Source organism: Loxodonta africana, chromosome 7 (assembly GCF_030014295.1).
Source record: "Loxodonta africana isolate mLoxAfr1 chromosome 7, mLoxAfr1.hap2, whole genome shotgun sequence".
Classification (NCBI taxonomy): domain Eukaryota; kingdom Metazoa; phylum Chordata; class Mammalia; order Proboscidea; family Elephantidae; genus Loxodonta; species Loxodonta africana.
Window position 1 is genome coordinate 123,123,923 of NC_087348.1, and position 15,359 is coordinate 123,139,281.

At 35.4% G+C, this 15,359-nt stretch overlaps 1 protein-coding gene across 2 annotated transcripts in view; it reads left to right on the plus strand.

Annotated features, from left to right (window-relative positions):
* The window catches only part of DYNC2H1 (dynein cytoplasmic 2 heavy chain 1), a 413,953-nt gene that overhangs the window by 301,349 nt on the left and 97,245 nt on the right, over positions 1-15,359 (plus strand). For both annotated transcript variants that reach the window (XM_064288850.1, XM_064288851.1), the window contains exon 84: positions 3,846-4,055. In XM_064288850.1, coding sequence (XP_064144920.1) covers positions 3,846-4,055 — 210 coding nt within the window. The remainder of the gene's footprint in view (positions 1-3,845; positions 4,056-15,359) is intronic.

A 15,359-nucleotide genomic window follows, 5' to 3' on the forward strand; every position in this document is an offset into this window, starting at 1 on the left:
ATCTAAATTGTACCAAATTAGACTTCTTTCTCTTGCTAAAAAGATTTTTTGTCTAATAGTTAAGTTTCAAAAATATCCATAACCTTTTCCCCCCAGCAGCTCCATGATCACATAATGATTTTCTCTGAATACACTTAGTTTTTTGATGATAAGATAAACTTTAAAATATCAAAGCCACCCTTAAAAAGCACACATGATTCAGTCAGTTATATCTTTTAATAAGCAATGGACTAAAGATATGGCTGCCACCCAAAATCCTACTTTATAGTGTTGTAACTTACTCGTATGATGATTTTAGCTATATTTTAATGATAATAATTTGTTTTAGTATTTTTTGAATTTTAAGATTATGTAACACACAATCCAGTATGCCACTACTGTATTAAAATGTCTGTAGAATGTGTTAAATATCCATTCTATTTTTAGAGTTAGAATCAATTTACATGAATTTTTATTTGAATTTTGTGAAACCCTGTAGGAAATGGATTATGTTATAGTGTATATTACAATATACTTTGCGTCTTTTGCTTATATTATACTTTCTCACTCATTAATTTATCACAGCTTATGTACTGCAGTTTGCCTTATTCTCCTTCATTTTTTTCTCCACATTTTTTTCCATTTGTTCACTAATAAAGCACTTGTTGAGGCCCTACTCTATGCCAAATTTTCCTCCTGTTCCTATTGCTAAATTTATAGTATTTTTATTTAATAGCCTCCATTGGGGCTCTGGTGGCACAGTGGTTAAGAGGTCCGCGGCTAACCAAAAGGTTGGCAGTTTGAATCTACCAGCTGCTCCTTGAAAGTCCTATGGGGCAGTTCTGCTCTGTCCTACAGGGTCTTTATGAGTTGGAATAGACTTCACAAAACAGGCTTGGTTTGGTTTTGGTTGGACTAGCATTGTCCAGTAGACTATACTATGGAACACAAATGAGAGCCACGTATGGAATTTTAAATTTTCTTATAGCCATATTTAAGTAAGTACAAAGAAACAGATTAAGTTAGCTTTAATAATATATTTGTTAACCAGATGTATCCAGAATACTAGCACTTCAACATGCAATCAATATAAAAAATTATTAATGTGCTATCCTGTTTCCATAGTAAGCCTTTGAAATCCAATGTGTATTTTACACTTAGTGCGTATCTCTAGACCATAGTACTTACTTAAACTCCGCTTGAATTTTAGGCATTCTTCATTGTTACTGTCCTCTAAATCAGCCTTTTAAAAAGTCCAGTGTATCAAGCTTCCTATCTGTTTGGATTGTAGCTAAATAAATACTTGCTTGAATGGTGTTAAGTTTGGGTGTTCTTGTTCTGTATAGTGATAGTGCAGATTCATCACATCAACTTAATAGAATGGATTAAAACCCACAAAATTTACTTGCAACTGATCTTGAATTGTTGTTGTTAGGTGCCGTCGAGTCGGTTCCGACTCATAGTGACCCTATGCACAACAGAACGAAACACTACCCGGTCCTGCGCCATCCTTACAATCGTTGTTATGCTTGAGCTCGTTGTTGCAGCCACTGTGTCAATCTGCCTTGTTGAGGGTCTTCCTCTTTCTGCTGACCCTGTACTCTGCCAAGCATGATGTCCTTCTCCAGGGACTGATCCCTCCTGATAACATGTCCAAAGTATGTAAGACTCAGTCTCACCATCCTTGCTTCTAAGAAGCATTCTGGCTGTACTTCTAAGACAGATTTGTTCGTTCTTTCGGCAGTCCGTGGTATATTTAATATTCATTCCCCACACCACAATTCAAAGGCGTCAATTCTTCTTCAGTCTTTCTTATTCATTGTCCAGCTTTCACATGCATGTGTGGAGGACATGTTTCAGCTGAGCTTCCAGACTAAGACAGACTAGGAAGAAGGACCTGGCAGTCTACTTCTGAAAAGCATTAACCAGTGAAAACCTTATGGATCTTGAATAATATAAGATTAATAAATCTTATATGATTGAAAACACCATGGCTTGGGTCAGGCGCATAGTCTTCAAGGTGACATCTTTGCTCTTCAACACTTTGAAGAGGTCCTTTGCAGCAGATTTGCCCAATGCAATGCGTCTTTTGATTTCTTGACTGCCGCTTCCATGGCTGTTGATTGTGGATCCAAGTAAAATGAAATCCTTGACAACTTCAGTCTTTTCTCCATTCATCACGATGTTGCTCCTTGGACTAGTTGTGAGGATTTTTGTTTTCTTTATGTTGAGGTCCAATCCATACTGAAGGCTGTGGTCTTTGATCTTCATGATTAGGTGCTTCAAGTCCTTTTCACTTTCAGCAAGCAAGGTTGTGTCATCTGCAAAACGCAGGTTGTTAATGAGTCTTCCCCTATGCGTCTGTCAGTTTGTGGTACTGTGGGGGCTTGCGTGTTGCTGTGATGCTGGAAGCTGTGCCACTGGTATTCAGATACCGGCAGGGTCACCCACGGAGGACAGGTTTCAGCTGAGCTTCCAGACTAAGACAGACTAGGAAGAAGGACCCGGCAGTCTACTTCTGAAAAGCATTTGCCAGTGAAAACCTTATGAATCTTGAATAGTATAAGATTAATAAATGTTTAAATACCACGTTATTGACTTCCACAAAGGCTGTTTTAATATAAAGAACCATGGAAGATCTGTAACCCAAATTTCATTTCAATTTATTTCTTAGGTGATTCAGGTTGGAGATGGTGTTCTTTAAGTGTTATTTATTGCATTATCTGGTTCAGATAGTTAATTCAGTTTCAGTGTAAAGGGTAATAATTTTAATTAACTTTTGTTAATAGACTTCTTTTCTTCTCTAGATTTGTTTTGAGTTTGCCATCAATTATTCATTTAAGTGTATACATTTATGTCTCAAAAATTATTGCAGCAGCTTTAATATTTAAACATAGTACTAATAGCAATAAAATACCTAAGCTTGAGCTCATAGTCTAAGTCTATCTTTCAAAATGATTTTATACCAATAAAATTTATTTAGTGATGATTTTCTGAAGAGAATGAAGGAAACGTATCTTCTATAATGAAAATATCATGGTAGATCATCATATTATTAAATTATTTGTTATGCTAAATAGATGAAAAAAGAGACAGTGCTCTCATAGATTGCATGAATGTGACAACCAGTAGAACAAAGAGAAAGAATCCTTAACTAGGATTCTAAGCAGAATACACAGATAAAATTAGGATAATAGGTAAGAGAACAAGACTTCCTAAATTTCTCTTAACAATTCTTTGATGCTTCCAGAATACTACTGAAGGTAATTTGCCCCCCTCTTAACTCAAATTGGACTCCCTGAATTCCTTCTTTTTTTTTTTTTTAATTTGAGAAGCCCCAGAAATTCTATATAACAGAAATTCTGTTAAAGTATACATGTAGGAACAAATACCCAAAATGTAGTATTCACTGATTTTGCACACAAGCTCTTTAGTATGATGTTTTACTATACAAACAAGTAACGTTCACATTGAACTAAGTGTTCATTCACATGTCAAGGCAGTGATCTGTCCTGCTCCTTTGTAGAGGTAGGGCGGTAGTATAGCTGTTCTGTGCTCTGCTTTGACTTAGGGGTGCCATTTTTCCACCTTTTTTTCCTACTATGTCAACTACTGCTTCTCAATATGGTACCCTTTTCACCACTCTCAATTCCAACCCCCACATCACTTTAAGTGTTGGTGAACTCTAAAATCCCCTTCCTGTGTTTTTGCATATATATTAAATTTGGCCATTCAAAACACAAGAGAATTTCAAAACAGCTTCAAAATAGGATAGAACAACAAAACATTTAAATAACATTTGAGGTGTTATATCAATAATTTGTGTTACTTTTCAGTAAATGTGACATGACATATTCTTCTTGTAGAGTTCCAACCTGATTCATCATAAAGTGTCTCCTCCTAATGACCGACAAGGATCTCCAATATTATCATTCATCGTTCTTGAACAATTCAGTGCCATTCGTTTAGTACAAAGTGTTCATCAGTCACTTGCCGCTCTCAGCAAAGTCATCAGAGGAACTACATTATTGAGTTCAGAAGTACAAAAATTGGCAAATGCTTTATTAAACCAAAAGGTAAGCCAATTCAACCATATATGTTTGTATTTTATTATTATAAATGATTCTTCCATCATGTATACATTTGTCAGGAGTCTTATAGTTAATAGTATCCGAAAACACAAGTCAAACTGTCTTAAGCCATATAGGAATTAATTGGCTGATATAACTGAAGAGTTCAAGGGTAGCTGGTATTAAGTCAGCTAGGTGTAGGACTTAAAATTGCCTTTAGGACCTGAACAACTTTTGTTGGTCTGTCTGTCTGTCCATCTAGAGCCCTGGTGATGCAGTGGTTAAGAGCTCGACTGCTAACCAAACGGTTAGCAGTTTGAATCCCAGCCACTCCTTGGAAACCCTATGGGGAATTCTACTCTGTCCTATAGGGTCAGTATGAGTCAGAATCGACCCTATGGCAATGGGTTTGGTTTTGGTTTTTATCTATCATCTGTCTGTCTGTCTGTCTATCTGTCTACCTACCTGTCTACCTACATGTCTACTTACCTGTCTCCCTGTCTACCTACCTGTCTTTGTAGGTGTCTACCTATCTATGTCTGTCTATCTATTCATCCATCCATCTGTCTATCTAATCTATCTATCATCGTGGTTATCCAGGCTGCTATCACAGAAATACTACAAGTGGTTGGCTTTAACAAAGACAAATTTATTGTCTCACCATCTGGTAGGCCAGAAGTCCAAATTCAGGGTGCCAGCTCCAGGGGAAGGCTTTCTCTCTCTGTTGGCTCCAGGGGAAGGTTCTTACCATCAGTCTTCCCTTGGTCTGGGAGCTTCTCAGGCACAGGGACCCCAGATCCAAAGGACGTGCTCTGCTCCCAGCACTGCTCTCTTGGTGGTATGAGGTCCCCCCGTCTCTCTGCTCGGTTCTTTCTTTTATATCCCAAAAGAGATTGGTTTAAGATATAACCTAATCTTATAGACTGAGCCCTGCCCCATTATCATAACTGCCACTAATCCCGTCTCATCAACATCATAGAGACAGGATTCACAACACATAGGAAAATCATATCAGATGACAAAATGGTAGACAGTCACACAATACTAGGAATCATGGTCTAGCAAAGTGGACAGATATTTTGGGGGGATACAGTTCAATCCATGACACTATCTATCTGTTTGTCTATCATCTACCTATGTGTCTAATTCCTATGCTTTCGTTTATGTTGGCTTCACTTTTGGTCAGGTCTTCTATAGGTGGTATAACCTAGCATTTTACATCTTCTAATCTTCATGTCCAACAGAAAGGTGATCACTGTTTTCTGGTAACTCGAGCAAAATCCTGTGATTAGGTTTGATTCAAACCAATTGGCTATGCCTTGTACTTATTCCTATACTAATTCTATGAACAGGGTGTGCAAAGCTCTGTTTGTCCAGAGTTTCACCCAAATGCTGATCCCAGCAGCTGGTAGTGAAATCAGTTCTATTTTTAATGCATATACTGAGACTGAGAAGATGATGGTTACTCAATGGAAAATCAGGGTGCTTTTAGCAAATAATTGCTTAATAATTAAACCATTTAAAATGATTACAAAGCATATGTATTTCAGATATATTGGATAGAAACAAAAATATGGAATATCTTTGTAGATTCATTTTAGCTACTTGGAAAATAGAAACCTTATAGAACTTGGTATCTGGAAAATATTTTACTATGGGAATTAAGAATTTTCTTTTTTTCCTGTTCTTTCAATATAGAGAACCCTCTGATAGTCAACCTAAAAGTCCTCTCTGTCTGATAAAAAAGATTGCCTTTCTAGAACTTTCTATGTCTTATATTAAAAAAGGAGATCTATATTTCTTTTCTACATATACAAAAAGAACTACTCTAACATCCTTATCTTTTGGAAAAGGATTTCAGTTTCATATTGTTCACTGAATTATAGTTTTCTATCTCAGTTAATCATCTGTGATTATTAAAATACTGTAGTACTGTATTATACTATAAATTGTGACTAATCTGTTTTTAATTTGAGGTAGATATATGTTGTTACTCATGAAAGAACCTTGGCAAACCAGTGAAAAGAGTTCCAAGAACTTTCTAATAATTTTATATTAATTAACTCAATCATCACAGGAACACTATGAGGTTGTACTAATATTATTTTCATCTTACTGTGAGAAACCTGAGGCAGAGGGGTGTTAAATAACTTAACCAGAGTAATGCAGTGAATAGTTGCAGAGTCAGGATTTGACCCTAGGCAAATCTGGTTGCTATAATAAATGTAAATGATTTAAGTTTTTTCATCAAAAGATAATTACTCTTGGAAGTTCATTTCTTTCAAAATCCACTGATATGCTGTATAAGGGCCATATGTATAATATAGACTAAATATTGTTGAATTAGGAAGAGGAGGAGAATATCAGTGATATAAAAACAAGACTTGTGTCGAAGAGCATGGTTTAAGTCCGATAGGATTTGCATAGAAGGAAGCATAGTAAAATTAAGGAGCTGGATAAAATATTTTAGACAATAAGAAAAAATTTTTGCAGAAATAATGTAGCAAAATGGCTAAGAATGTGGGCTCTGGTATCAGTCTGCCAGTTTGAATTCTAGTTCTACCACTAAGTAGCTGTGTGACCTGGAGTAGATCACTTAAACCTCTCTAAACTTTAGTTTTCTCATTTGTAAAATGAGTGTAATAATGGTACCGACATCACGGGATTATTATGACATTAAATTAAATCATATGGGTAAAGTGCTTGCCGTATAACAAGTACGCTATAAATATTAGTTATTTTGTTATTGTTTCTTTAGGGAATTTCATTATGAAAAAGCCAGCTTCTGAAACATTAGTGTGGTGGTGGTGGTTGTTAGCTGCTGTGGATGGAGTCTACCCCCCTGACTCATGGTGACCCCATGTGTAACAGTGTTTAAAATTAGTTCAGAGAAGTAGGAGTATCGTGTTGGTTACTGTTTATTCGTCTAGGTAAGAGGTGGTTAGGACTTAGACTAGGGTAGTTCAGGAGGATTCTAGGTTGTTATTAACAAAACAAAGAAGGGTAATTGGCAAACCAAATTTATTTTGTTTCTGCTGTTAATGACCTGGGTGACCTTTGGCATAAACATTTGAAAAAAATGAATAACTTAATTTTAAACCATATTCTGTGATTTTAGTATGATGTGGGTACATTAGATCATATTGAAAGAAAACAAAGAACTAAAGGGGCTTTATTATATGAAATGATTTCCTTGATTAAGACCAAAGGATGGTGTTACAGAATGGGGTTACAGATTTTTAATACTTCATAACATATTTTCCTCTTTCCTGCTCCATTAATGTCTGCTAAGTATTTTCTTATTTGACATAGCCATAGGACCTGATGACTTATTTCTTAATTAAAATGTGTTTGTGTAAGATGCAGACAATCTCAATATGCAATTTATTGAATGAAGTATCCTATATTACCCTTTGAATTAAAAAATAGAGCCTCTGAAAATATCACTACCTTTGAAGTATTTTTATAATTTGTGTGAAAATGATTTTGTGTTTCTGTTAAAATTTTCTCAAAGGCTGAGAAATGTGTTTCGTGAAGCACACGTACATTATATCACAGATAGTGTCTTTGGAATAGTTTAGAATATCTGGTGAAACTCAGATGAGATTAGGCTGCCTTTCATTAACCCATAAAACCCATTGTCATGGAGTTGATGCCGACTCCTAACAACCCTGTAGGAGGACAGAATAGAGCTGCCCCATAGGGTTTCCAAGGCTGTCATCTCTATAGAAGCAGACTGCCACATCTTTCTCCCATGGAGCAGCTGCTTGTTTTGAACCACTGACCTTTCTGTTAACATCCAAGCGCTTAACCACTGCACCACCAGGACTCCTTCACTAAGACAATGTCAATAAAATACTTTCTGACATTTACTTTCTAGTGGGTTTTAACAAAGATTGAGAATTCAGCACTATTCCATTTATTTCAGAATAAAAATTTAATTTTGTATTACATTTGAATGTGACAAGTTCTGTGTTATGTGATATGATTTAATGTGATTTCAGAAATATTTCAGTACTTGACATTTTCTTTACTATTTCTGACATGGAGTAGGAATTTTCCTAGAAAGAATTACAACTCTTTTATTTCTTTGATGGTTACTGGTGATGTGCTGAAACTTTTTGTCTTGTAAAAAGTCATAATACTTCTAATTTGTTTGTTAAAAAAAATAATATTGTAAAATGTGATTAGTCTTCTCTTAAATGTTGGGATATAGGATTTAAGTCATAACATGAAAAGATATGACACCAAATTTCTTTATCTTTCTTGCTGAATAATCACTAAAGCAATATACTGTTTTGGTGGAAATTAATAGATTGTATTTCATTTTAAAAGAAAATTATTTTAATGGTGCCACTTATAAACTGCACATATATATATTGGCTATACATTTCAAATTATTCTAATATACTGGGTAGTGACATTAAATGGCTTTTTATTTTTTAAACCAGGTACTCTCAATGATATAGCAAGATTATTAGTGAATCTTAAGCCCTTTCAAAATAAATTTCTGAACAACTGGTTTTTAATTTTTTTGGACAACTGACACCTTTGAAAATTGAAGGAAAGTGATGCACTCTTTAAAATGCACATCTGTATCCACAGAAATGATTATTATAGAATCTCAGGATATGTAAGAATTAAGATCTCTGCTAGACCAGATTTTCCTTTCCCTCCTCTCTGCCGTGGCTTTTCCTTATAGCAGTGCTTTTCAAAGTATGATCTCCAGAAGAACAGCATCAGCATCATTTGAAAACTTGTTAGAAGCACGAATTCTTGGGCACCACCCCAGACCTACGGAATTAGGAACTCTAGGTGTGTTACCCCACAATCTGTGTTTGTTCAAGTCCTTGAGGTAGTTCTGATGCATGTTAGAGTTTGGGAACCACTGTTCTGTAGTCAGAATTTCCATCAAAAAGGACAATACCACCTGCCACATCACCTCCCTGCTCATCTCCATTACTCTTTGTCAGCATCCATGACCACCTCACCATTGATCGTCAAGGCTTTAGGGAAAAAAAAATGTGCATTCTAAGTTGTCGGGGAGCTTTTCTTAAAGGCCTCTCCTTTTTAAAATGTATCCCCCTGCATGCAAATGAGTGCTTAGAAAAATCATACCCAGAATTATTTTGCCAAATGATAATTATTAACGATGAATAATTTGTATTTTTCCATTAGAATAAAGTAATAGGTTATATTTATATAATTCTTTACCAGTTATAGAGCACTTTTGTAGCCATTATCCAATTTGCTACTCTCATCTATCCTTGCTTTTCTTAGAAAACTAAAGCTGAAAGGAGTTACTCCTGATAAAGTATCAAAGCCTATACTACAGTTCTGATGCTGTTATTCTTAGGTTATAGTTCTTTCCACATTATCTCTCATTGAATATTGTGTTAATGTGATCAAGCAGCTAAATTGTAGTCTTTGCCTTAAGAGACATTTATCAACTTTGCGTACCTGGAACTCCACATACTCGTCTCCAAAGGCTTATCAAATACTAGGGTGGAACTCCTCCCTCTACCTCATCTGTTGCTTCATTTATAATCAAAATTTGATTATATACACATGTTGTTAGGTGCTGTTGAGTCAGTTCTGACTCATAGCGACCCTGTGTATAATAGAATGAAACACCTGCCCAGTCCTGCGCCATCCTCACAATTATTGCTATGAGCCCTTTGTTGCAGTCACTGTGTCAGTCCATTTTGTTGAGGGTCCTCCTCTTTTTCACTGACCCTACACTTTACCAAGCATGATGTCCTTCTCCAGGACTTATCCCTCCTGATAACATGGCCAAAGTATGTGAGACACAGTCTAGCCTACTTTGCTTCTAAAGAGCACTCTCGCTGTGTTTCTTCCAAGACAGATTTGTTTGTTCTTCTGGCAGTCTATGGTACATTCAGTATTCTTTGCCAACACCGTGATTCAAATGAGTCAATTCTTCTTCAGTCTTCCTTATTCATTGTCCAGCTTTTGCATGCATATGAGGTGATTGAAAACACTATGGCTTGCATCAAGCCCACCTTAGTCCTCAACTTAACATCTCTGCTTTTTTTTTTTTTTTAACACTTTAAAAAGGTCTTTTGCAGGAGATTTCTCCAGTCCAATACATCATTTGATTTCTTAACTACTGCTTGCATGAACATTGTGAATTCAAAGAAATGATATCCTTGACAACTTAAATATTTTTCTCTGTTTATTATGATGTTGCCTATTGGTCCAGTTGTGAGGATTTTTGTTTTCTTTATGTTGAGGTGTAATGCATACTGAAGGCTGTGGTCTTTGATCTTCATCAGTAAGTGCTTCAAATCATCTCGGCTTTCAGCAAGCAAGGTTTTGTTATCTGTATATCGCAGGTTGTTAATGAGTCTTCCACCATTCCTGATGCTGGGTTCTTCTTCATATAGCCCAGCTTCTGGGATTATTTGCTCATTTGTAAATGTAAATTAGTTTTATTGAGTTACATAAAAACAAAGGGGTCTACATATACCCAGAATCTCTAGTCTCTTGGAACTCTCCTTCAGTATCCCTAACTTAATTCTGTCATCATGCCAAGACAATAGAATATACTTTCTTTTTTTTAACGTGTTTAATAGAGATTTTTGCTCCTGAACTTGTTCTTCTACTTGTCCTTTTTCGTTCATTTAGAAAATGAATATGGGAAAACAGTGTTATAAGTTTTTTTAATATGTGAAGTAGTATTAGTATTACTTAAAGGTAGGCTGTTATAATTAAAGTATGTAGTATAAACCCTAAAGCAACCAATGAAAAAAGAAAATAGTAATAATAAGCCAATAAAGGACATAATGGAAACATAAGCTTTTACTCAATTAATCTGAAAGAGATACCAAGAAATAGAGAAGCCAGAAATTACCAGTGTCAACAATAAAGAAAGGGGACATCACTATATTAAAGGGATAATACAGATATTAAAAGGATAATAAGAGAATATTATTAAAAACATTTTGCTCATAAATTCAATAATATACATAAAATACACTAATTTCTTAAAGGACACAAGGTAGCAAAGTTCACTCAGGAAGAAACAGATAACCTAAGAGGCCTATATTTATTAAAGAAATTGGACTTATTTAAAACTTTTTCATAGAAAGAACTCCTAGAATACACAGGTGAATTCTAACAAACATTTAAAGAAAATATAATACCAACTCTATATTAACTCTTCCCAGTAAATAGAAGAGGTGGATACTTGCCAACATTTTTGATGAGTCCAGTATTGCCTGAAACCAAAATGTAACAAAGACATTACAGTAAAACAAAACTACAGATCAGTTTTCATCATGGGTAAAGGCACTTAACTGCTTAACAGGGTGTTAGCAAATTGAATCCAACAAAATATAAAATGGATTATGCATCCTGACCAAGTAGGATTTATTCCAAGAGTACAAGTTTGGGTTGACATTCAAAAACCAAACAATGATAATAGTTTAGCTTAACTAGTGAAGGAATGTCTGCCTTGAGCATTGTGCTCTTCTAAGAACCATCTATGTGGGATCAGATTGACAACAGCAACTGGGAAGATTACATAGGAAACTTAGGGGACCGTGAGTTTATGTTAATGGGGCAGGAACAATTCAGAAATGAAGGATGAGAATGATTATACAACTTGAAGAATGCAATCAATGTCACTGAATTGTACATGTAGAAATTGGTGTATGTTCTGCTGTGTATGTTCTCAACAACAAATACAAAAAATAAACAATCAGTGGTTTTTACCCTTTTAATAAATTAACAAACAAAAATCATATGATCATCTCAATAGACACAGAAGAACCTTTAGAAAAAATTCAAGATCCAATCATGATAAAAATTTTTAACAAAATGGGATTAGAAATGAACCTGCTTAAAAGCATAAAACCCAAGCATAAAAAGCATCTACAAAAAAGCTGCAAGTAACATGTTTAATAGTAAAATGCTTAATGATTTTACCCTAGATCAGGAATAGGCGTTATGTCCACTCTTGCCATCTCTATTCAGCATTGTATTGAAGGTCCTAGCAAGTCAAGGAAAAGAAAGAAAAGACATTCAGGTTGAAAGGAAAAAGAAATCCTATCTTTATTTGTAGAGAATATGATCATTTATATACAAAATCTTACGGAATCTACAAAAAATCTATAGAACTAACAAGAAGGTTTAAGTTTAGTTGGTTGCAGGTTACGAGGTAAATACATGTTAAAAAATTAATTGTAGTTGTATATTCTAGGAACCAACTATTGAAAATTGAAGTTAAAAAAAATACCATTTGCAATAACATCAGAGGGTGAACTATCTAGGAATAAATTAGACAAAAGATGCGTAAAACCTCTGTACACTGAAAACACCAAAGCATTGATGAGTGAAATGAAAGAAAACCCAAATGAATGGAAAGGTGCACAGAAATCTGTACTGTGTTCATGGATGAGGAGATTCAGTGTTAAGATATCAATCCTTTCTAAAATGATCTATAGATTCAACACAATCCCAATCAAAACCCCTGCAGGATTTTTTTATAGTGATTGACAAGTTGATTCTAATGTTTTATAAAAATGCAAAAGACCTAGTATAGCCTAAAAAGTTTGAAAAAGAAGAATAAAGTGGAAGGCCTTACTCTTCATGTTTTAAGACTCATAAAGATATTCAAAACAATGTGTTATTGACATAAAAATAGATATAATAGATCCGTGGAACAGAATAAACAGTGTAGAAATAGACCCAAACATGTATATGATCAGTTGATTTTTGCCAAAGATAATAAGGCAATTAAATAGAGAAAGAAAAAATTCTATAACAAATGATACTCTGACAATTGGATAGCCAAATGCCAAAAGCCAAAAAATAAAAAACAACCTAGACTTCTATCTCCAAACATATAAAAAATTATCCCCAAATTGATTATACAAGTACCAGTACCAGTTGCCATCAAATTTATTCCAACTCATGGCGACCACATGTATGTAAGAGTAGAACTGTGCTTCATTTGGTTTTCAGTGACTGATTTTTCAGAAGCAGATTGGCAGTCCTTTCTTCTGAGGCACCTCTAGATGATTTCTAACCTTCAACCCTTTTTTTTTTTTATTGTGCTTTAGATGACAGTTTACAGAGCAAATTAGTTTCTCATTAAACAATTAAAACACAGATTGTTTTGTGACATTGGTTGCCAGCCCCGCCATGTGTCAACACTCTCCACTTCTCGACCTTGGTTTCCCCGTTTCCATTTTTCATGTCCGTTCCTGCATTCTTATCTTTCCTTTTGGGCTGGTGTGCTCATTTAGTCTCATATACATGGTCGAACTATGTGTGTTATTGTTTGTTTTATAGGCATGTCTAGGTTTCAATGGGTTTAATCTTTGGCTGAAAGGTGAACTTCAGGGGTGACTTCAGTACTGAGTAAAAAGGGTGTCTAGGGACCATACTCTCAGGGTTTCTCCAGTCTTTGTCAGACCAGTAAGTCTGGTCTTTTTTTGTGAATGTGAATTTTGTTCTACGTTTTTCTCCCACTCTGTCTAGGACCCTCTATTGTGATCCCTGCCAGAGCAGTCAGTGGTGGTAAACAGGCACCATCTGGTTGGTCTGAGCTCAGATGAGTGAAGGTTGTGGTAGTTGTAGTCCATTAGTCATTTGGACTAATCTTTCCCTTGTGTCTTTGGTTTTCTTCATCTCCTTTGTGGATGAGACCAGTAGATGTATCTTAGATGGCTGCTCACAGGCTTTTAAGACCCCAGACGCTACTCACCACACTCAGATGTAGAACATTTCCTTTATAGACTCTTTTATGCCAGTTGAGCTGGATGTCCCCTGAGACCATGGTCCCAGCCCTCAGCCTAGTAGTTTGATCCTTCAGGGCATCTGGATGTGTCTCTGAAGTGTCTCTGAACTTGGCCTGGTCAAGTCGTGCTGACTTCACCAGCACTGTGTACTGCTTTACCTTTCACCAAAGTTACCGCTTATCTAGTCAGTGTTTTCCCTCTCCATCCCTCCCCTCGCTTGTAACCATCAAAGATTGTTTCTTTCTCTGTGAAAACCTTTTCCTGAGTTTTTATAATAGTGGTCTCATACAATATTTGTCCTTTTGTGATGGACTTATTTTCACTCAACATAATTCCCTCCAGATTCATCCATGTTGTGAGATGTTTTGTAGATTCATCATTTTCTTTATCATTGCATAGTATTCCATTGTGTGTATATACCATAGTTTGTTTATCCATTCATTTGTTGATGGGCACTTTGATTGTTTTCATCTTTTTGCTATTGCAAATAACGCTGCAGTGATCATGGATGTGCATATGTCTATTCATGTGACGTCTCTTATTTCGCTGGAATATATTCCTAGGAGTGGGATTGCTGGATCATATGGTATTTCTATTTCTAACTTTTTAAGGAAGCATCATATCATTTTCCAAAATGATTGTACTATTTTATATTTCCACCAGCAGTGTGTAAAAGTTCCAATCTCCCCATAGCCGTTCCTGCATTTGTTATTTTCTGTTTTTTTTTTTTTTTTATTTGGTGCCCATAATGTCAGGGTGAGATGGTATCTCACTGTAGTTTTGTTTTGCATTTCTGTAATGGCTAGTGATCATGAGCATCTCCTCCTGTGTCTGTTAGCTGCCAGAAAATGTCTTCTTTGGTGAACTGTCTGTATTTTTTTCCCATTTTTTAATCAGATTATTTAACTTTTTCTTGTAGTGGTGTTGGATTTTCCTATAGATTTTAGATTATATATTTTAGAGATATGTCATAAATAAAAATTTTTCATGATGTCTTTTCATGAGCATAAGTGTGTAATTTTTACAAGATCACAGTTATCTAATTTACCTTCTGGTGTTTATGTATTCTTAGCTGTGGTTTGTATCCTATTTATGCTGTATTTTAGGGCCTCTTTTTTTTAGCATTGACCCTATTTTTTCTTCCATGATCTTTATAGTTTTTCCTTTAAGTTTTTGATCCATTTTGAATTAGTTTTTGTGTATGGTATGAGGTATGGGCCCTGTTTCATTTTTTTACAGATAGACATCCATTTTTGTCTGCACCATTTAATGGACTTTGGGGCTTTGTCAAAGAAGCTGACCATATGTGGGTGGATTCACATCTGGGTTCTCGACTCTATTCCATTGGTCAGTGTGCCTGTCATACCAGTACCAGGTTGTTTGTTTTTTTTTTTTTTCTTTCTTTCTTTCTCCTTTGCCCTGGATGGGATGGGACCAATAGATGTATCTTAGATGGCTGCTCACAAGCTTTTAAGACCCCAGATGCTCCTCACCAAACTAGGATGTAGAGCATTTTCTTTATGAACTGTGTTATGCCAATTGA